This window comes from Mustela nigripes, unplaced genomic scaffold (assembly GCF_022355385.1).
Source record: "Mustela nigripes isolate SB6536 unplaced genomic scaffold, MUSNIG.SB6536 HiC_scaffold_148, whole genome shotgun sequence".
Taxonomy (NCBI): domain Eukaryota; kingdom Metazoa; phylum Chordata; class Mammalia; order Carnivora; family Mustelidae; genus Mustela; species Mustela nigripes.
The window spans coordinates 9,335,812-9,358,265 of record NW_026739562.1 but is presented as its reverse complement, the minus strand read 5'-3'; the positions used below and the strand labels follow the sequence as shown (position 1 = coordinate 9,358,265).

Sequence of the window (22,454 nt, the reverse complement as noted above, 5' to 3'; positions counted from 1 at the left end):
AGTACGTATGGTCGTATGGTCGCTAAAATGTTTTGTATGGTTGCTAAAATGTTTTGACAAAATGGCATGAAACTATGACCATTGTTTCGGATAAGCAAAATAATAGATGGGGTGCAAATTGCCAACAGTATTCTAGTATAAAATGATCAGGAGGGCTCTGAACCCATTTAAAGTTTTTATAGAGGTCTTACGTTTGTTGTATACATTTAAAAAACGGCTTTCACAGCTCCTTAGTTCTCTGAGAATCTTGAGAGCGCTGAAGAGAAGTGGCTTGATTTCTGCATTATGGAAGAAGATGCATTTTTTTTTTTCTTTCCCTCTGGATCCACTGTTCTTAGAATAACAAAAATAAGTGAATAGTGAAGCATAGTCAGTACTATGATTAGCAACCATTTTGATCTGAAAAACGGGTAGCTGTTTGTTAAAATAATAGCAAATAAAGTAGGAGTCTATGGTTTGGCTTTTAAAAGAATAAACCTTTTGTAGATAAAGACATGGAATTTGTTGGTAACTTAGGGAGTGAAGAGCTGATTTTTTTTGTCCTCTGCTTATCAAAAATGATACTTTTTATTTATTTATTTAAGATTTTATTTATTTTTTTATTTGATAGAGCAAGAGAGGGAACACAAGCAGAAGTGGGAGAGGGAGAGCCAGGCTTCTTGCCAAGCAAGGAACGTGATGGGGGCTCGATCTCAGGACCCCTGGGATCATGACTAGAGCTGAACGTAGACGCTTAATGACTGAGCCACCCAGGCACCCCTTATTTTTTAAAAAGATTTTAGTTCTTTGAGAGAGAGAGGGAGATAGCAAGAGAGGGAATACAAGCAGGGGGAGTGGGAGAGGGAGAAGCTGACTTCCTATGGAACTGGGAGCCCCATGTAGGGCTCAATCCCAGGACGCTGAGATCATAACCCAAGCCAAAGGCAGATGCTTAGTGACTGAGCCACCCAGGCACCCTGATTCTTCTGTATTTATTTGGCTCCCTGAGCCCAAACAGAAAGTTCTGATAATGTACCAAATGAAAGTGGTTGTGTTACCAAATGATTTTGTTGATTTCTTAAATAGCCTAGGGGTAATTATCAGATCACTAAATAAAAAGCCACATTTGGCTACAGTGCTAATTTTGCACATAGCAAAGGGTATTTTGATTTTACTTCGTATTTCAGAAATATATTTTCTCAAGTTAGAGTATTTTACTAACATTCTCACAAAGAGACTTTCTTTTGATCCCCCCCCCTTTCAATAGCAAAGATAGCTATGTCTCATAAGTTGGTTTTATCACTTGTTTGCTTTTTAGTAGTTAGTGAACTGAAGAGGCTTGATGTAGTTCTGGGAAGAAGACTACTCCTGAGCACTGTCTGATGTCCCTTGTATGTTGCAGAGCTGAATATTCCAGGATTACTAATTCTTTAAGTGTTCTCTGAACACCTTAGACTTAAAAGTTATTTTTTCCTTTTGTTGATAACAAACACAGTTTACCATATGGTAAAGGGAAGACTTGGAGACATTCCTGTCTGATTAAAACAAAACTAATTATGCTGTAGGAAAAAGCCACTGATAATCCTGCTTATATTCTTAAGCCTCTTTAATGAGAGCCACTAAAACTTTGATCAACTTGATTTAAGTAAAACCCAAATCTTACACTAAGGTCTTTGGGATTTGAGAGTATTTCTGATTACTAGTTTAAGCATATAAAGGTTTAATATATTCTGTTGTCATTGTCATCTCAGCAGTGGTTAAAACCATCTTTTGAGAGAAAAATTACTACATTGTTCGGAGCAAGGAAGTTTCCAAGTTCTGTTCATTTTTTAATCCTTGTTCATTGTTCAAATTTAACATCTTGTCTCCAAAGACAAGTGATATCTAAAATGTTCGTCATTTATGTTAAATTTAGCTGCTTTTCAGAAGTCCATGGAATTTTTTGTATAATAACTTCTTGCTTTAAATTGTTAAACTGTCCTCTTGGTTCAAAATACTAAGCAAAAGTTTTCTCTTTGGAGCAATACAGGAAAACAGTAAAGGAAGCCTGCCTTCAAATAAAAACAAAGATGCATAGAAAAAAGTTGTTGAAGAGCTAAAAATTTGTGTCTCCACACTGTTTTAAACTTGTAGTTTTCAAATTTAATAGTGTATAGTAAAAGCTGTGTTTACCTTTAATCTCTCCTTGAACTTTAGACTTAAATCTTACCTTAAATGGCAAAATATACCAACTGGGTTATATTTAGAAACAAAGAGAAGCAATATGCAATAGAACATCCTGGATATTCAAATGGATATTTTTAAAGTTTTTTGTGTCTAAGCTAAAGGAGATAATTATCAGTATTAAGATACAGCTTTTGTTTTGAGCAACTTAATATGGGATTCAGATATTAACCAGAAATGCTGCTTTTTTGCTGCTAAATTTATCAAGTCTAGTTTATTGCATATTTACACAAAGTTTAACTAATTCTGGTTGGCTTTGCTGGAGGTTGTAAACCACATTATTAAATTTGAACCTATATTTCCTTGAGTTGCTTTGTGTAGCAGCACATTATCATCATAAGCATATCTATATTGTATTATGCTTTTAGAAGAGAGTGTAAAATTTGACTTGCTAATTTATCTACCAGATGTTGTTGAAAGTTTAGAAGTTTGCTAAGTTATTAATTCTCAGAATTTATTTTCTTGGGTTCTGATGTGATCTTGATATTCTGTTATTACGTAATATAGTAGACTGCTTGGTCATACCTGGACTTTATTCATCTAAAAGTTAGTGTGTAAATTCTTATTAGATATGACCAAATACAAAAAAAAAAAAAAAAAAGATATGACCACTTAAAAATGTCAAATGAGGCAGTTGAAGTCTTTTAGCGGGAAAACTGCATTCTTGTTTTCTGGTGACTGTTTTTTTAGCACTCTTTTCCTTTAGTCAACTTCTCAAAATAATTACAGTGAATTTTGTGAATCATCCTTTTAAAATCTTTTACAAAAATATATTATATATCTGCTCCATAAAAACTAAAGCTGTCCTAAAAGCCAAATGGTTTATGGTGGCTTTGGTTTTACCTTGTTGAGAACCAGTGTGGTGTCTTTTGGGGCAACCAAGGTAATGGGTTTTATCCTTGTTGAGAGACTTTGGTAATAGCACCCTTATTTAATCCACCTCTTTTGACCATGAAATATATAACAGGTGATTACATTTGGATCTCTACTCTGTGAGAAGTGAGATTTATCTAGCTGTGATTTCTAAAGCTCGTAGACCTCTGTCATTTCACCAGGACTTCTTGGTAAAATAGCACTAGACTAGGAGTCAGACCTGGCCACTGAGCGCTGTATGATCCTAGGCAATCATTTTCCTCCTGGGTTTCATTACCTTTGAAATGAGAGAGTTGAACTAGATGATTTCTCATGTCTCTTCTACTCCTAAATTCTATGATTTTTAGGGAGAAAATTCCCTTCAGCATTCCTGGGATATATATCTAATAGTCCCATATATTGTGAAACTTCCCTATTGACGATAAAGAGGGATGGGGAAGGCTACAAGTAAGTATATCCTCCTATTTTCTTTAACCCTTAAAGCTTTTCCCAGGAGAGAAAGGAAAAGAATTAACTGGCTTTTGCAGAATTTGAGAACTGATTCTGCAGCTTTTTACTTATAATTTCTTTTTAACTCAGACTCCAGCTTCAATTTCACATCCTTTGGGTCTTCAAACACCTTTTTCATGTGTGCCTTCGTTATCATGTACCTTGAAGATTTGTTGTTCTAAATTTCCCTTTTCTCATTACAAAAAAATTGCCCTTTTTGATTTGTGTTGCTGTGATTCAGCAAGTGTAACTCATTAAAAGGTGCAAAGGAATGATAAAGTTGACAAAGAGCACCTTGCAGATGGATTTTTAAAACCTAGTAACTCAAATTAATTAAAATAAGTAGAATTCAGAACAGTTGCTTTGAATGAGTGCTTCTCTGGGTCATTCCCAATCAGTCATCTAGCTCGCTTAAAAATAAAATAACATGGAATCAGCATTGTAAATGCACATTATTCATTCCCCTCTTCGTTTCTGAAGTAAAAAAGACCCAGAGTGTTTCTTCTAGTTGTATATGTTGAAACTGTGAATGTTTGAAATAAGAAACATCAGGGTCAGATGACCAGATTGCTCATTGAGTTGATGTGGTATGCTTCATTTATTCATCCATAAATCTGGACCCAAAGAACAAAACTAGTATATAATATTGCTGGGGCAAGTACTAACTGGGAGGTGCATAAATTCATCTTTCCATTGTAGTCATTTTTGAACTGAATTGCTTAATATTTCAGTGACCTCACTGTAGAGTAGATGCCTGTGGGTCTGATTTTGTCTCACTAGTCACTTGAACATTGGTGCGAATGTAAGCCACAGAGTTTTTGTCTTGCCTTTGCCCTGACTCCTGTTTGTTTTTGTAGGTTCTCTTTGTAAAGAGTCCTTTTCTGGCCAAGTTTCTTCTTCATCACTCATGCCACTTACTCCATTTTGGACCCTCCTTCAGTCAAATGTGCCTGTGCTTCAACCTCCATTACCTTTGGAAATGCCACCACCTCCACCTCCGCCCCCAGAATCCCCTCCTCCCCCTCCCCCGCCCCCTCCTCCTGTAGAAGATGGTGAGATCCAGGAGGTAGAGATGGAGGATGAGGGAAGCGAGGAGCCTCCTGCCCCAGGAACAGAGGAGGATACTCCATTGAAACCTTCGACACAAACCACAGTTGTAACTAGCCAGGTGAGAAGTACTGTTTGGCATTCTGAAGAGTTTCTGGGGACTGGGGCATGATTTGACACCATGTTTTGTTTTAGAAGAGGACGTTTAATCAGAACTTTCAGCCACTAACTAGATTTCTCTTTGTTTCAGAGTTCAGTTGACTCTACTGTCTCAAGTTCACCTTCCACTAAAGCAGTAAAAAGAAAAGCTACAGAAATTAGTACTGCAGTAGTTCAGAGATCAGCTACCATTGGTAGTTCTCCGGTACTCTACAGCCAGTCAGCTATAGCTGCAGGTAAACCTTGTGATTAAAATGTTTTCCTTAGTGTGTTATATCTTTGTTTTCAGGATTGGATGTCAGGTAAAGGCTTTTCACTTCATTATTTTGTTTATATAGATGCCACACCCAGTGTGGAGCCCAGTGTGGGGCTTCAACTCAACAACCTTGAGATCAAGAGTCCAACACTTAACCACTGAGCTACCCACGCAACCCAAAGTCTTCATTTTAAAAACTCTTTCTAGGGGTACCTGGGTGGCTTGGTCATTAAGCGGCTGCCTTCAGCTCAGGTCATGATCCTGGTGTCCTGGGATCAACCCCCGCATCAGGCTCCTTGCTCAGTGGGAGGCCTGCTTCTCCCTCTCTCACTCCCCCTGCGTGTGTTCCCTCTCTCGCTGAGTCTCTGTCAAATAAATAAAATCTTTAAAACTAAAAAACAAAAACAAAAATCTCTTTCTGTATATTTCTTCTAGTTACGGAAAACTATTGTGTATCCTTCCAGATTGTTTTCTGTGCACTTATATGACTTTAGTAATTTTGATGTTTAAGTACCGTACTGTGGGGGTGCCTGGCTGGCTTATTTGGTAGAGCATGCAACTCTTGAACTCAGGATCAAGAGTCAGTCTATCTATTTATCTATTTATTTATTTTGAAGATTTTATTTATTTGTCAGAGCACAAGCAGGGGGAGCAGCAGGCAGAGAGAGAAGCAGGCTCCCAGCTGAGCAAGGAGCCCAGTGTGGGACTCAATCCCAGGATGCTGGGATCATGACCTCACCCAAAGGCCAGCGCTTAACTGCCTGAGCCACCCAGGTGCTCCTGTGGCTATATATATATATATACAAAATCTATATATATATATGTGTGTGTGTGTGTATATATACACACACACATATATTTTAAGATTTATTTAGTTGAGAGTTGGGGAGGAGGAGAGTGAAAGAAATCCTCAGGCAGACTCCCTGCTTGAGTGTGGAGCCCAGTGCAGGCCTTGATCTCACCTTCCAGAGATTATGACCTGACTCAGACATTTAACCAACTGAGTCACCCAGGTGCCCTATGGCTATATTTTTTGAGGAAAAGGTGTACTGACATTTCATGGTGATCTAACCCCCAGTTCTCTTTTCTGTCTTTTCCTCGTTTTTGCTTGTCACAATATCCTTCTTACAGTCTTGTTTTATGTTTTCTGTGTTAGGTCACCAGGCAGCAGGGATTGGACACCAGTCTGCAGGGATTGGACACCAGGCACTATCAGTTAGCCATCCAGCAACAGGAATGGGTCATCAGGCCAGAGGAATGAGCCTGCAGTCAAATTACCTAGGACTGGCATCAGCTTCTGCAATTATGAGCTACACGGAATGTTCTGTCCCAATGGCAGTGACTGCTCCCACACTGCAGCCAGTCCAAGCCCGAGGTGCTGTGCCTACCACTGCCATTATTGAACCACCACCACCTCCTCCTCCTCCTCCTCCTCCACCACCACCACCAGCTCCCAAAGTGCCACCACCTGAGAAGACCAAAAAAGGAAAGAAAGATAAGGTAGAGTAAATCTAAGTTTCTATTTTAAAAATATTTTAGGGTACTTAGGTGGCTCAGTTGGGTGACTGCCTTTTGCTTGGGTCATGATCCTGGAGTCCTAGGATCAAGTCCCGACTCAGGCTCCCTGCTCAGCAGGGAGTCTGCTTCTCCCTCCAACCCTTTCCCCTCTCATGCTGTCTGTCTCTCTCTCAAACAAAATTTAAAAAAAAAAAATTTTTTTTTTAGAGCACCTAGGTGGCCCAGTCAGTTAAACATCTGCCTTCAGGTCATGACGCTCAACTGACTGAGCCACCCAGGTGCCCCACAATTCTATTTTTTTACATCCATTCTGGCAGTATGGGACTTTTAATTGGAGAATTTTGTTTAGATCAGTAAATGACAAATTTATTATCAGTAGTGACTAAAAGGGGAGGACCTACTACTACCATTTTGTTACCTGTTTTCTGTAGATATCTTATAAAGCTTTTTATCCTCATTTCTTCTCTAATTGCTGCCTTTTGTGTTTAGTTGACTTTTTTTTTACAGTGACACATTTTGATTCACTTGTCATTTCTTTTTGCATATATTCTATGTTTATTTCTTTGTGGTGTGGGTATTATATATAATGTGCTGAAGTTACAATAATCTATTTTAAACTAATACACTGCACTGCAGACAAAAAACTATATAGCTGCACCCCACTCCATTATTGGTGTTATAAATTACGTCTTTATATATTGTACCCATTAATGTAGTTTTAAAATTATTTTTATGCTTTGCCTTTTAAATTTTTAGAAGAGTAAGAAGTAGAGTTACAAACCAAAATCATAATCATACTGGTTTTTATATTCGTTCATGTATTTACCTTTACCAGAAAATTTTATATATTTGTATGACTAGTTACTTTCTGGCATCTTTTCATTTCAACTTGAAGGACTCCACTCCCTTAAGCATTTTTTACAAGGCAAGTCAAGCAGTAAGGAACTCCCTCAGCTTTTGTTAATTTTGGGAACATCTTACATTTTTTTCTTATTTTTGAAGGAAAGTGTCGCCTGGTATAGAATTCTGAATTGGCTGCTGCTTCTTTTTTTTTTTTTTTTTTTTTTTTTAGTTTCACCACTTTAAATATATCCTCCTCCTATCTTTTGGCCTATGTCTTTTTTTTTTTAAGATTTTATTTATTTATTTGACAGAGAGATCACAAGTAGGCAGAGAGAGAAAGGTGGAAGCAGGCTCTCTGCAGAGCAGAGAGCCCGATGCGGGGCTCGATCCCAGGACCCTGGGATCATAACCTGAGCCGAAGGCAGAGGCTTTAACCCACTGAGCCACCCAGGCGCCCTGGCCTATGTCATTTCTGCCAGAAATCCTCTGATAATCTTATCGAGGATCCCTTGTATATGACAAGTCACTTTTTTTTTTTTCCCTTGCTTTTAGATTCTCTTTGGCTTTTGACAAGTTATGTCACAGTGTGGTCTTTTAGGATTTATACCACATGAAGTTTGTTTAGACCTCTTGGATATGTATATCCATGTCTTAAATTTGGGAAGTTTTTGCCTATTTTTTTTTCCTTTCACTTTTGTTTTTGTAATTAAAAACTTTTTTTAAAGATTTTATTTATTTATTTGACAGAGCGTGAGCACACAACCCGGGGAACAGCAGGGAAGGAAAGGGAAAAGCAGGCTCACCAGAGCAGGGAGCCTGATGTACGGCTCAGTTCTCAGACCCTGGAATCATGACCTGAGCCAAAAAGAGAAGCTTAACAACGGAGCCTGACTGAGCCTACTCCCTACTTTTTTTTAGAAGTAGTCTCCATACCCAGCATGGAGCCCAGTATGGGGCTTGAACTCATGACCTTGAGAACAAAACCTGAGTTGATATCAAGAGTCAGATGCTTAAGTGATTGAGCCATCTAGGCACCCTTTAGCTTTTTTTTTAGCTTTTTTTTTTTTAGATTTTGTTTACTTATTTTTCAGAGAGACAGTACAGGCAGAGGGAGAAGCAGGCTCCTAGCAGAACAAGGAGCCTGATGTGGGACTTGATCCCAGGACACTGGGATCATGACCTGCACTGAAGGCAGAGGCTTAACCAACTGAGCCTCCCAGGTGTCCCACCCTGTGGCTATTTTTAAACTGAGTTTTGCCCTTTTCTTTCCATCCTCCTGGGACTTCGATAATGCATATGTTGGTCCACTTAAGAGTGTATTATAAGTCACTTAGGCCGTGTTTACTTTGCTTCATTCTTTTTCCTTTTTGCTCCGCAGACTCAGTAATTTAAAATGACCTACCATGGGGGCGCCTGGGTGGCTCAGTGGGTTAAAGCCTCTGCCTTTGGCTCAGGTCATGATCCCAGGGTGCTGGGATTGGGCCCCGCATTGGGCTCTCTGCTCAGTGTGGAGCCTCTTTCCCTCTCTCTCTCTCTCTGCCTGCCTCTCTGCCTACTTGTAATCTCTGCCTGTCAAATAAATAAAATCTTTAAAAAAAAAAAAAAAATTAAAAAAATAAAATGACCTACCATGAATTTTACTGATCCTTTCTTCTGCCTATCAGAGTCTGCTATTGAGCTAATGAATTTTTTAGTTCACATTTTTCAACTTCAGAATTTTTATCTGCTTTGGATTTTTTTTTTAATATCTATCTCTTTGTTGATAATCTCATCTTGTTTATGTATAACTTTCCTAATTTCCTTTAGTTCTTTGCTGGTGTTTTCCTTTAGCTTTTGGGGCACATTTAAAACTTTTCTTTTTCTTAATTTTATACTCTTTTTTTTTTTTTTTAAAGATTATTTATTTATTTATTTGACAGAGAGAAACACAACCAGAAAGGGAACACAAGCAGGTGGAGTGGGAGAGGGAGAAGCAGGCTTCTTCCTGAGTGGGGATTCCAATATGGGGCTCAGTCCCAGAACCCTGGGATCATGACCTGAGCTGAAGGCAGACACTTAACAACTGAGTCACCCAGGCACCCCTGAGCACTTTTAAGACAACTGTTTTGACGTCTTTGTCTAGTATGTCTTCAGCATGTGTTTATGGTTGGTTTCTAGAAATTTTCTTTTCCTTTGAATGGGTGTGTTTCCTAGTTTCCTAGTTTTGTGATTTTTTTTTTCCCTGTGTTGAAAATTAGGCATTTGAGAAAACAACTCTGTCTCCCAGTCTTTGTAGCCTTGCTATATTTGTGGAAAGAACTTCATTAATGAGCCCTGTACGAAGGCTCAAGATCTTTTGGGCCTTTTCTGGGCATTTGTATTCCCTGGATTTATGCTTTCCTTTTTTTCTCATCCCCCTGTATACATTGAATTTTAATTTTAATTTTCCGGAGAGTCTCACACCTGCTTTTAGGAGCCTTACATGCTGTCTGTATAGTATTCTTCTGCCCCTAATCTCTTGCTTCCAGGTGTCCACATGACTGCAGTTTCCACATGGTTTTCGCATGCCATAATACCTGCCACTGCCTTTCATGGCTTCCAGCCTGAAATCCAGCAAAACATACTGCCATTCCTACTTGAGCTCTCAGTTAGGCAGTTAACAGAAACCAGTCCTTCAGGCAGCCACAGCCAGGATAGAACATTCCATTCTTTTCTTTCCCTCCTAAAGGAGGGAACTGAGAATTGGCTATTTCACCCCAACCATGTGGGAGAGGGTGGTTCACATAGGCAAACAGACAAGCCACAGAATTTCCTATTGTTTTGAGTGGGGCTACCACTACTACTAAACTACTTGTTTTTTCACCAAGATTTTGTCTGTACATAATCTCTGCACCCAGTATGGGGCTCAGACTTAAAGCTCTGAGATTAGAAGTCATATGCTCTACCTACTGAGCCAGCCAGGCACCCGAAGTGTGGGGCTTCTGATTGAGTGTTCTCTTGGTTGCTGTAGATCTTTAGTTCATTTCCAGAGTTCCTATAAAGCCATTTTAGTCAGTTTTTGTTTACAGTAATGTTTCTGTGAGGAAACAGGGTTTGGAGACATCATTCTGATGTCATGTCACATGGCCACTTTGAATGTCCTGATTACCCAAAAAAACTTCCTTTCTTTCTCCCCCCCCCCCCCCCAAAGATTTTATTCATTTGACAGAGAGACCGTGAGAGAGAGGGACTATAAGCAGGGGGAGTGGAAGAGGGAGAAGCCGGCCTCCTGCTGAGTGGGGAGCCTACACAGGGCTGATCCCAGGACCCTGGGATCATGACCTGAGCCAAAGGTGGATGCTTAACAACTGAGCCACCCAGGTGCCCTGCAAAAACAAAAACCAAAAAACAAAAACCAACTTTCTCATCAGCTTTTGTCCTTTGTGTTAGCACTTTCTCTTCTACCTCAACTTTAATCTTTTGCTTTGAGGATTAACAGGGCAAATTCATTTGCCTTACAGTGGTTCAAAGAATCTTGAATGGGTTCTACATTCACACAAAATAGTTAATGTTTCCAGATTAAACCATTTGTCCAACTTGGTACCATTTTTTCAGATAGAAATTACCTGGACATGAAGTGAATATTAGAGCAGTCAATAATAACAAGACAGTGTGTAAAGTAGACCAATGTCAAGCTCTACACCAAAGTATACACAGCTCTCCTGAGTCAAAATACTGTTTACCACTTCCCTGCCTTTACTTTGTCCACCAGTCCCAATACTGTTTGCTCTTTACACAATGAAATGTTAGAACAACCAGTTCTCGGGAATCATTTATCTTCTGAAGCCTTCCTTGACACCCTTTTTCTGACCCACCAGACATAATTGCTTCTGCCTCTTTTACTGCAGTAAGTAATTTTTTAGCCAGTCATGCTTCTGTGGTCTTGAAAAATCCAGAATTCTAACTTGGTAATGTATAATTTTTATATACTTAATATTGAAACAAATGATGGCCTCTTTGTTGTGTATAGGCCATTTTAAAAGAATATAAAATGGAGGCACCTGAGTGGCCCAGTCACTTGTGTCTGACTCTCTGTTTCAGTGCAGGTAATGATCTCAGTGTCCTGAACTTGAGCTCCACGTGTGGCTTCGTGCTTAGCGCAGCGTCTGCCTGGAATTCTCTGTCTTCTTCCTCTGCCCCTCTCCTTTATGCGTTGCATGTGTGTGCTGTCTCTCTCTAAAATAAGTAAATAAAATCTTAAAAAAAAAAAAAAATAGGGGCGGCTGGGTGGCTCAGTTGGTTAAGAATACAGCTTTTGATCTCAACCCCGGTCTTGATCTCAGGGTTATGAGTTCAAGCGCCAGATGGGCTCCCTGCTGGGCATGGAGTCTACTTTAAAATATATATATATAAAATACTCAGTGCCTCATGTTCGGGAATATTTGAAATACATGTTTTCAATCTTTTTTTTCCTTAAGATTTTATTTGAGAGAGAGCGCAAGTGGTGGGGAGGGGCAGAGGCAGAGGGAGAAGCAGACTCCCAGCTGAGCAGGGAGTCCATCCCAGGACCCTGAGATCACAACCTGAGCCGAAGACAGAGCTTTAATCAACTGAACCACCCAGGCGCCCCAGTTTTCAGTCTTTTTGCTAAAGAGTTTTGTGTACAGCTTACTAGAAAATAAGTCCTAACCATTCAGTTTTTCTTCATCTGACTTCAGTGTTCCCCTGTGAAAATGTGCTTAAACAGCCAATGTAACTCTATATCCATGGTTTTGATTGTGATTGGCAATAAACTTCTAAAACATAACTAATTTTCCCATGACTGATAGGAATCACGGGATAAAAAAATTTTTTTCACAAAGCCCAATAGAAGTCAAAATGAAACAAGAGTAACTCTACCCGGAGCTATGTTGTTTTTTGTTTTTTTTTAAAGATTTTATTTATTTATTTGACAGAGATCTCAAGTAGGCAGAGAAGCCGGCAGAGTTGGGGGAGGGAAGCAAGCTCCCCGCTGAGCAGAGACTCTGAGGCGGGGCTCGATCCAGGACCCCTGGATCATGACCTGAGCTGAAGGCAGAGGCTTTACCCCACTGAGCCATCCAGGCGCCCCAAGAGCTTTGTTCTTTAATCATGGTTGCCAATGTTCAGTGAAAGATGATACCTCATTGAGCCCTCTGTGTTCATGTGACCATTATTAGTTCATGTTACTTTTTTTTTTTTTTTTTTAAAGATTTTATTTATTATTTGACAGAGAGAGATCACAAGTAGGCAGAGAGGCAGACAGAGAGAGGAGGAAGCAGGCTCCCCACCGAGCAGAGAGCCCGATGCGGGACTCGATCCCAGGACCCTGAGATCATGACCTGAGCTGAAGGCAGCGGCTTAACCCACTGAGCCACCCAGGCGCCCCTAGTTCATGTTACTTTTGACTCAGTTGGTTCCCTGCTAAGCCAGAGTGGGCTGTTCTGGAGCTTGCAGGAAGGGGGTGTATACAGTGTGAGAGCCTGTATCACAGGTGAAAGGACAGACTGGAACATGGGAACGTGTGTGGGAACTAAAGGTGTCTGCACAACAGATGGGCACTCATTTCCCCCAGAAAGTTAAGAACTCTAAGTTACAGTCCAAATAGGGTATTGAGTTACCAGGGAGCTACATAACAGAAGAAAGACTAAAAATATGAAACTTATTTTCTCAGATTTTTGAAGACAAGAAATGTCTCACAAGGGCAGACTGGAAAAACAGTTTGGGCCCCCACATCCAGTCCAGAGTGAGCACAGAAGCAGGTATTCACACCTACCACCTGTGTGCCTGCTGGTCGTGCTTATGGTGTGGGACCTGGTCAGGTCTTCAGACACAGCTCTGCTGCTCTTCAAAATACAGGGATAAAATATTTTTAATGCATATGATTTGTCAGACATTCTCCTTAGAAGCTTGGGATTCAGTAGAGAGTCAAACAAACAAATCCTGTTTTTGTGGAGATTCCCTCCTGGAGGGCTGGAGAAGAGAGGGAACGGGGAGACAAATAAACAAGTATGTGCATATTTGGTGCTTAAAATGCAGTGAGAAAAAATAAGCAGTGTTAGAGGACAAAAAGTGGTCTTTGGGAGGTGGTGTTGTCTCCTATAGGGTGGTCAGGGAAGGCCTCTTTGCTAGAGTGCCATTGATCAGAGGCCTGAAGGTGATAATAGAGCAAACCATGTTGGACATCTGCAGGTACAGTTTTGTAAGTATCACCAGGATTTTTTTTTTTTTACTATGAAAGTACATATTTATTTTAGATGATTTAGAAAATGAAGATGAGCCAAAAGAAGAAAAATAAGAACTCCTCTTAGAACTGATGTTATTAATATTTTGATGTATCTCCTTGCTTTTTTAGTATTTGTTGCCATTGACTATGTTGCTCTTTCCAGGAAAGCTGGCCATTTATTTCTCAGCTGTTTTTCACTTGATGTAAACCGGGCATCTGTTTAAAATTTGCCAAAGGAAACACTGTAATTCTGAGTTGAGATAAAAGGCAACAGTTTTGGGGCGCCTGGGTGGCTCAGTGGGTTAAGCCGCTGCCTTCGGCTCAGGTCATGATCTCAGGGTCCTGGGATCGAGTCCCGCATCGGGCTCTCTGCTCAGCAGGGAGCCTGCTTCCTCCTCTCTCCCTACTTATAATCTCTCTCTATCAAATAAATAAATAAAATCTTAAAATAAAAAAAGGCAACAGTTTTGAATTCCATAAAATAATGAGGCTAAAGGAAATTTTGTTTTCTGACCTGATTTAATAAAAACATACTTAGTTTTTAGATTTTTTTTTATAGTTTTTAGATTTTCAGCCAAGCAGTAATTAAGTTTATAGTTAGTAGAGATTTTTGACAAGAACTTAAATGGATTTATTTTCTGTCCTTTTGATTTTATTTTATTTATTTATTTTTTTAAAGATTTTATTTTATTTTAAAGATTATTTATTTATTTATTTGACAGAGAGAGAGAGATAGATCACAAGCAGGCAGAGAGGCAGGCAGGCAGAGAGAGAGGTGGAAGCAGGCTCCCTGCTGAGCAGAGAGCCCGATGTGGGCCTCAATCCCAGGACCCTGAGATCATGACCCGAGCAGAAGGCAGCGGCCTAACCCACTGAGCCACCCAGGCGCCCAAAGATTTTATTTATTTATTTGACAGAGAGAGATCACAGTTAGGAAGAGAGGCAGGCAGAGAGAGAGAGGAGGAAGCAGGCTCCCTGCTGAGCAGAGAGCCCGACTCGGGACTCAATCCCAGGACCCTGAGATCATGACCCGAGCCGAAGGCATTGGCTTAATCCACTGAGCCACCCAGGCGCCCTGTCCTTTTGATTTTAAAGTCCCTTTATTCCTTGGATCTAAGAAGAGATCTTGATCTTACATGGGTCTCATTTCCATATTTTATATATTATTTTCTTTTTGACCTTTAACCTTAGGCAAAGAAGAGTAAAACCAAAATGCCCTCTCTGGTAAAGAAGTGGCAGAGTATCCAACGTGAGTTAGATGAAGAGGAGAACTCTAGTTCTAGTGAAGAGGACCGGGAATCAACTGCACAGAAGCGAATCGAAGAGTGGAAACAGCAGCAGCTGGTCAGGTAAAAAGAAACCACAGATGAGAGTGGGTTGTGGTGATGGTTTTAGAGCAGTCGTCATATTCTTTGAATCACAGTCCTTAACTTTTGTTTTTTTGGGTTTTTTTTTTTTCAAACTTAGCTAAAGGTTCATAATTCACAGTAATGTTTATTTCCCCGTAAAAAATTATGATTTACCCTTTTTCAAAGTTAGAAATACCAAGGTTTTAACACTTTATGCTACTGATTGTTCCTCTTAAGCAAAGGAGCATCTTTAACTCTGAGCATACCAGGAAAAACAGATCCCCTTTTACCAGGTAGACCCAATAGACGCTTTTATAACTTTTTAAAAAATTATTTTACAATAATTTACAGAAGTTAAAAGGACGGGGGGCTGGCTCAGTCGGTGGAGAATGGGACTCTTGATCTGGGGGTTGGGATTTTGAGTTCAAGCCCCATGTTGGGTCACAGAGCTTACTTTAAAAAAAGACTTAAAAAGGGAAGGGGAGAAAACTTCATTAGAGATTTGGTAAGAATTGAAACATAGCTAACCCAGGTATTTTTCTTTATTTTTCTGGTTCTGAGGGTAGATAGAGTAAAGAAACTGAGCAACATTCTTTGAATGCAACTAATCATTCAGTTGTCATACATAACCTGGAATATACTCAGAAGTAGTCTTACTACCTATTTCACATCTGTCTCAGTTAGGTTCTAGCTTATTACTTCTGGTTCTCCCACTTGCAACATCAATGAAAACATTTGGAAGAGGATCACCATCTTTTGTTTCATAACTCAAAACATTTTTTATTTTTAGATACATAACTACCAATTGAAATGGTCATTGTAAGGAATATTATTTCTAAAGTGTCCATTTATCCAATTATTACATACCTCCTTTTAGCACTTGTCTCCTTAAGAACCCTATGAAATAAATCATAGCATACAGCATAATAAAATCTGGAAGATTCTTGTTATATGTAATTTTAGGGAAATGAGATAGTTCTGGTTGTTCCTTTTTTCTCTCTTTTTTTTTAAGATTTTATTTATTTATTAGAGAGCAAGCAAGGGGAGTGGCAGGGAGAGGGAGAAGCAGTCTCCTGCTGAGCAAGGAGCCCGATGTGGGACTCGATCCCAGGACGCTGGGATCATGACCTGAGCCGAAGGCAGCTGCTTAACCAACTGAGCCACCTAGGCGTCCCTGTTGTTGTTCCTTTTTAGTGAGAATATTGTATTTCCTTTTTCTTCTTAGAAATACACTGTTCATTCATCAATCTCAAATTTGAGAAAATTCTTCTAGGATATGGTCCTCTTAATATCCATAGTCTGAAATTTTTCTTACCCGAAAAGTTTTACCATCATAATTAGAATGTCCAATGCCACTGTCTGTTTGTTTGCATTTATCTTCTAGTTGGTCTAATAATTGTGGGGTAGGGGCCCCTGGCTGGCTCGTTTGCTAGATCTTGGGATTGTGAGTTCAAGCCTCATGTTGGGCATAGAGCTTACTTAAAAAATAGTAATAATATGGGTGCCTGGATAGCTCAGTGGGTTGCGTCTCTCTCTACCTTCAGCTCAGGTCATGATCTCAGCCCCACATTGGGCTCTCTACTTGGTAGGGAGTCTGCTTCCCTCTTTCTCTCTGCCTGCCTGTCTGCCTATTTGTGATTTCTCTCTCAAATAAATAAATAAAATCTTTTTTTTTTTTAAAATAGTAATATTGGAGAGGAAGGAGACCGTGAAGATGTTGCCTCCAGACTTTACTTCCTTGAATGGTTGTATACTCTTTGGGGCAACACAATAAGAAAACTAAGGGTGCACTAAGTGACAGTTCATTGCACTTTTGCCTCATTCTTGTAGATGATTCCATTATTTGGTTTTCTTATTAATTTTTTGTCTTTTTTTAGTATTGCTGGAAACTGAGTAATGATTAATTCCTATAATGATGACATAGCAAACTTTCGAGATAGGTAGGGAATTGCAGAGATTCTATTATTTTAGATTTATAAAAGGATCTCAATGCATCCATTGTGGTTATTGTAAGAATAGAATCTGAGCTCAGGCTGTTTTGAAAATACTTGAATAAGCCATGAGGTATCACTGCTTAAAAATAAAACTGTTCAAAAGAAAACTTCAGGGGCACCTGGGTGGCTCAGTGGGTTAAGCCTTTGCCTTCGGCTCAGGACATGATCTCAGGGTCCTGGAATCAAGCCCTACATCAGGCTCTCTGCTCAGCAGTAAGCCTGCTCACCCCCCAGCCCCCGCCTGCCTCTCTGCCTGCTTGTGATCTCTCTGTCTGTCAAATAAATAAAATTTTTTAAAAAGAGAACCTCAAAATCCAAAGGTTTCCGACGATGCGTTAAGATACGTCTTTCCTGGGGCGCCTGGGTGGCTCAGTGGTTTGGGCTGCTGCCTTCGGCTCGGGTCATGATCTCAGGGTCCTGGGATCGAGCCCTGCATCGGGCTCTCTGCTCCGCAGGAAGCCTGCTTCTCTCTCTCTCTCTCTCTCTCTGCCTGCCTCTCTGCCTACTTGTGATCTCTGTCTGTCAAATAAATAAATAAAATCTTAAAAAAAAAAAAAAAATACGTCTTTCCTAAAGAGTTGAACCTCTTCGGGGCCAAGATAAACTTTCACAAGAATTGTTTTCCTTCAGTGTGGCTTTAATGGTTACAGGAGGTAGATAAAAGTGAATACATACTTACGTGTTCATGAAACTATAGAGAGAGTGTGTATGTCTTTGATGCATCAGAATTCAGAAATTTGATGAAGAGTATATTGGTACCTAGTTGAGAAACTTGAAGCACATTCATAAACAAAGATCAGAGTTTCAGTGTCACGTAATAGTTTTTGTGAACAGTTTCCTACTTTTTCTTGCCAGTGAAGTAATCTGTGTGTTGTTTTCACAGTGGCATGGCAGAGAGGAATGCTAATTTTGAAGCGCTTCCTGAGGATTGGCGAGCAAGACTGAAGAGGAGAAAAATGGCTCCAAACACATAGTTTTATGGGGGGAGTGGGGTTTTTTGTTTTTTGTTTTTTTTTTTATTACTGATCTTTTTCTTCGTGTTCAGTTCAGAGTCTTCATCGGTTTTACCGTTGTCAATAAACTATAAATGTTAAGAGGGAGAGCATATGAATTTCCTGGGCAAAAGCATACACGTGCAGAGTTTTCACATTTACGAAATGTAATGTTTCTGTTTTGCTGAAGGGTGACGTTGACCGAACGCTTTGACATGGCTGCCTTTATTCTCACTCTGGCAAGCTCATTGTATCAGGTACATTAACCTCATCGATCTGGAACACGTGATTCAGGAGTATGATACCTCAGCAGAGCACTCGCTGACAAAAAGTGAAGGATCTTCTGTCTCATAGAGTCTCATTTAGTTCCTAGTGCGGCTCTCTCTCATTAACTTCTATCCAGAACAAGTGCAATTAAGAAGGCAGCTCTGTATTCTGTTTTGCTTAACTGGGATTATCTGAATCTCTGACCTCTTCTAGCCTGCCACCCCTGAAGTGCTGAGGTATATCGAGGTGTTTCTCTTGTGTTGACAGACCGCCACACTCTAGAGATCTCTTTTTCAAAAATTCTAGAACTGGTAGTTCAGTCATTTCACATACACCAGTGGCATTATTCAAATTTCAATACAGGCAGCAGCAGGTGTTCGTATCTTTTTAATTTTGAGGATTTCCCTCTCATATGTGTGGCAGTAAATGTAACAAGAGCCACTGTATGTATTAATGTGTCTCCATTGTCTCATCTTATTCCAAAATTCACCTCCCTTTTATGTGAATGTACTCTCCATAAAATTCCAGTATTTAAAAAGCAGTTTACTGTTCTGTACTTTCTATTGTATCACAATCAGGTAAAAGTCACTTTAAACTGAAGAAACGGCAAATTGTGTTTTAAAGCTGTTTGTATTTCTCCAGTTTCTGGCCTTGTAAATTTGTATATATGCTCTAATAAAGCTTTTTTTATACTTCTGATTGGTTATCCTTTTGCTCTTTCAAGGCTGTTGTTTCATGATTATGTAATCAAGACTTGTTTTAAGTCCAGTCTTAATTTTTTTTTCTTCTAAATACAGCAGAAGGCATGTGTGAACACTGAAGCTCTCAGGAAAAAGAAGAGCCACAGGATCTTGAGTCAGTGGGAGTGAGAGTGGTGGTGGGAACAGGGTGAGAAAACAGGGTTTTGGCACTAGAAGGTGCTAAGACTTGTATTTTGGAGCTTGTACTCTATAATATTAGCTAATGTTTGACCTAAAATCCTGGAAATGATTTTATGTGGTTTTGAAGATGGACTTTTCCCCTGATTATAAAGGTAATCTCTACTTTGGTTATGTTCATATAAAGCTAACCAAAGACAACAATTAATAGTTTGAATTTTATTCCAATCTATTTATATGCATGTAAGTGGGAAGTTTTACCTACTCCATGTCACGTATACTGGTGTGTTGGGTTTCTTTTTACCATTATGCAGGTGTTGGGGTGACATTTTGTATACAAACTTGTAATTTGCGTAGAGCAAATTTGTAGAAATAAAGGCTACCAACTAGCAATTAAAGCTTTTGCTTTAACTATCTAGCAGTTTTCTAGACTTGTAGGAATTGCTGCAGAGCACCAGTACCTTTGTCACTATCTTCTTTTTTTTGAGAGCAGAGTGAAGGAAAGAACTTGAGTAGCGGAGAGGCAGTGGGAGAGGAAGAACCTGGCTCCCGGCTGAGCCGGGAGCCCAATGTGGTGCTCGATCCCAGGACCCTGGGATCATGACTGAGCACCCAGGTGCCCCCATTTGTTACTATCTTAACAGAATGGAGCACTTTGAAGTCTGACAATTTGATGGTCAAAATGTGTGTTTTTCAAAACTATCTATGGGGTGTCGAGATTACAACTTCAAAGGAGAGGAGAAACTGCTCCCTTTGAGCAACACCTGACAGTTAACCTAAGGCTAAGGAATAGCAAAGAAGTTTGGGATTTTTTTTTTTTTTTTAAGATTTATTTTTTGCTTTTTTAAAGATTTTATCAGCACAAGCAAGGGGAGTGGCAGGCAGAGGGAGAAGCAAGCTCCCGCTGAGCAATAAACCCTGTTTGGGACTCAATCCCAGGACCTGAGCCAAAGGCAGACGCCTAACAACTGAACCACCCAGAGTCCCAATATTTAGAGAGCACAAACGGGAAGAGCAGAGGGAGAGAATCCTATGCACACTCCGGGAACCTGAGCCAAGGCAGGGCTTGATCTTGCGACCTGAGCCCAAGCCAAAAAACATGCTTAAGGAAGTTCGGAATATTTTCATGGACCACTAGCTGTCCTTGTATTCACCAATCCAATTTCGATGCCCCAGAAGCGGGGCTGCAACATGACCTGAAAGGAGCAGTGCGTCTGAAAAACGGGTCTGGCCGCACTGGTGAACATTTCCCAAGATCACACGCAGGCGCCGGGGGCGGGGCCTCGCTCCCCGGAAGAGTCCCGCTGTCCTGCCCTCCCGCTTCCGACTCGAGGTTGCTAGGCTACCGGGACCCTAGCAGAAAGCTGTGGCGTGCGAGCGCCGGGAGCGTGTTCTCAGAGCGCTGCGAGGCTCGGCAGCCGTCCCTGCTGTGCGGTGGCCTCCCGCCTCGCTTAGGCTTCTCTGCTGCCGCAGGCGTCGCGCACACCCCTGCTGCCCCAGACCGGCCGGGGAGCGGAGGCGGTCGCACCCTTCCTTCCGCCCTCCTAGGAAATCTCTACACCTCCTCTCCGACTCTTCAGGGAAACTACCCCTCACCACTTTTCCCGGCACCAGGAAGCCCTGAACCCCTGAATTCCATTTTCAGGGCCCGCTCTCCGGGCCCGTGACCTTTCTTTTTTTATCTACTCTGAGGTACCTCGGTCGGATCCCTCCATCCCCGTTTCTTTCACGTTCCTGTCGCGTCCTGGTCGGGGGTATCTCCCTCCTCCGAGAGGGAAGCATGGGAGCATCAAGGGGCCCGGCGCCTCAGGAGGCGCAGACTGGAAGACAAGCCCCCCTCCCTCATTCCTCAGGTATGCCTCGGGCCCTCAAGAGTAGGAACCAGGAGCCCAGTGCTTGGACGTTTACGAGGCTGGACTGGCCGGGGAGACAGGGTTTCTTAAAGTCGCGTCAGAGCCGCGCAGGTGGAGGAGGGTGGGGGGAAATCGGCAGTGGGTTTTTTGTTTTTTGTTTGTTTGTTTGTTTGTTTGTTTGTTTTGTTTTGTTTCCTCTCAGTTGTCCTGTTCTGGTTTTTTAGCTTCTGTGTAATCCGCTGCCCTTCTGGAAACTGGGCAGGGGTTGTGGCTGGATGCCGGTGTCACAGACTTGTCTTCAGCATACCGTGCAGAAGGAACATGTTCCCAGCATTGGAAACAGAGCTAAAGCAGGAGGTCGGTACACCCCCCTCTCCAGGAACTCCACAGAAATCCAATACTACTAGAGCAGAAGGTATATTCTGGTGGCACCTTTTTCTAGCAGGAGATCTTGATCCCCAAGATAGAATAATTTGCATGAATGTCTTTCAGTTGGTTTGTTTACAGAAGTCCTCGCCAACTCAAGAACTGTTGTCCTTTGCAAAGATTTTTGTGTGCCTTTTGTTAAGAGTTCAGTATTCTTTGAAAGGACTTTCCTGCTTGATTGGGCTTTTCCTTTCACAGACTCTTCCCGATCCCTATGAAGACTTTATGTACCATCATCTTCAATACTATGGCTATTTTAAAGGTAATATCACATTCTTACCTCGCATCACCTTTCCTGCCTTCATGGAGTAAATGGTTAGGTTAACTGGAGAGTTACACTCGGATAAATTAACGATGGCTCTTCTAGCACCAGGGAAAGACGAAGGGAAGTGAAAAGTACTTCATTATTGATCTGCTTTGTCACCTCTCCTGAGTGCCTGTGTATACAAGGCACTCCTTGTGGATCCTTGTACCAATACCACCACCCTTTCTTAATTACACTACATGGCATTAAATAGTCTTGATAATCTGGAAAGACATGTCCTCCATCTGTTCTTCGGAAGTATCTTTGCCATTCTTGCCTTTAACATGTAATTTCAGAATTAGCTTGTGATGTTTAAAAAATTGGAATTGCATTGAATCCACAGATCAGATTTCACAAGAAATGAGAGTTTTCCAATACTGGGTTCTGCAATCTCTTTTTTATTTTCATTCTGGGTGGTGTTCTGCAACCTATGAATATACCCTAGTTCTACATTTACAAAGATCTTGCTTAATATCTCCCAATAAAGATTTGTAATTTTTTCGTGGAATGTCATATTATTATGTCACCGTAAATGGTATCTCTTTGTATTTTTATTTTCTAACTTTGTTCCTGGTATTTAGAAATAAAATTAAGTTTCAGTATTTTTTTTTTAAGATTTTATTTATTTATTTGACAGAGAAATCACAAGTACACTGAGAGGCAGGCAGAGAGAGAGAGAAGGAAGCAGGCTCCCTGCTGAGCAGAGAGCCCGATGCGGGACTCGATCCCAGGACCCTGAGATCATGACCTGAGCCGAAGGCAGCGGCTTAACCCACTGAGCCACCCAGGCGCCCCATCACTT

The 22,454-nt window shown here is 40.8% G+C and overlaps 2 protein-coding genes across 5 annotated transcripts in view; both read left to right on the top strand.

Annotated features, from left to right (window-relative positions):
* Positions 1-18,890, top strand: part of LOC132008512 (formin-binding protein 4) — a 41,039-nt gene extending 22,149 nt beyond the window's left edge. Inside the window, exons 13-17 of the mRNA XM_059387150.1 lie at positions 4,422-4,732; positions 4,862-5,006; positions 6,183-6,526; positions 14,781-14,938; positions 17,816-18,890. Coding sequence (XP_059243133.1) covers positions 4,422-4,732; positions 4,862-5,006; positions 6,183-6,526; positions 14,781-14,938; positions 17,816-17,906 — 1,049 coding nt within the window. The 3' untranslated portion in view covers positions 17,907-18,890. The remainder of the gene's footprint in view (positions 1-4,421; positions 4,733-4,861; positions 5,007-6,182; positions 6,527-14,780; positions 14,939-17,815) is intronic.
* A 1,452-nt stretch (positions 18,891-20,342) lies between these two features.
* Positions 20,343-22,454, top strand: part of LOC132008514 (cytosolic carboxypeptidase 2) — a 23,494-nt gene continuing 21,382 nt past the window's right edge. For all 4 annotated transcript variants that reach the window (XM_059387155.1, XM_059387154.1, XM_059387153.1 and 1 more), the window contains exons 1-3: positions 20,343-20,922; positions 21,147-21,279; positions 21,547-21,610. In XM_059387155.1, the coding sequence (XP_059243138.1) occupies positions 21,244-21,279; positions 21,547-21,610 (100 nt within the window). In that variant the 5' untranslated portion in view covers positions 20,343-20,922; positions 21,147-21,243. The remainder of the gene's footprint in view (positions 20,923-21,146; positions 21,280-21,546; positions 21,611-22,454) is intronic.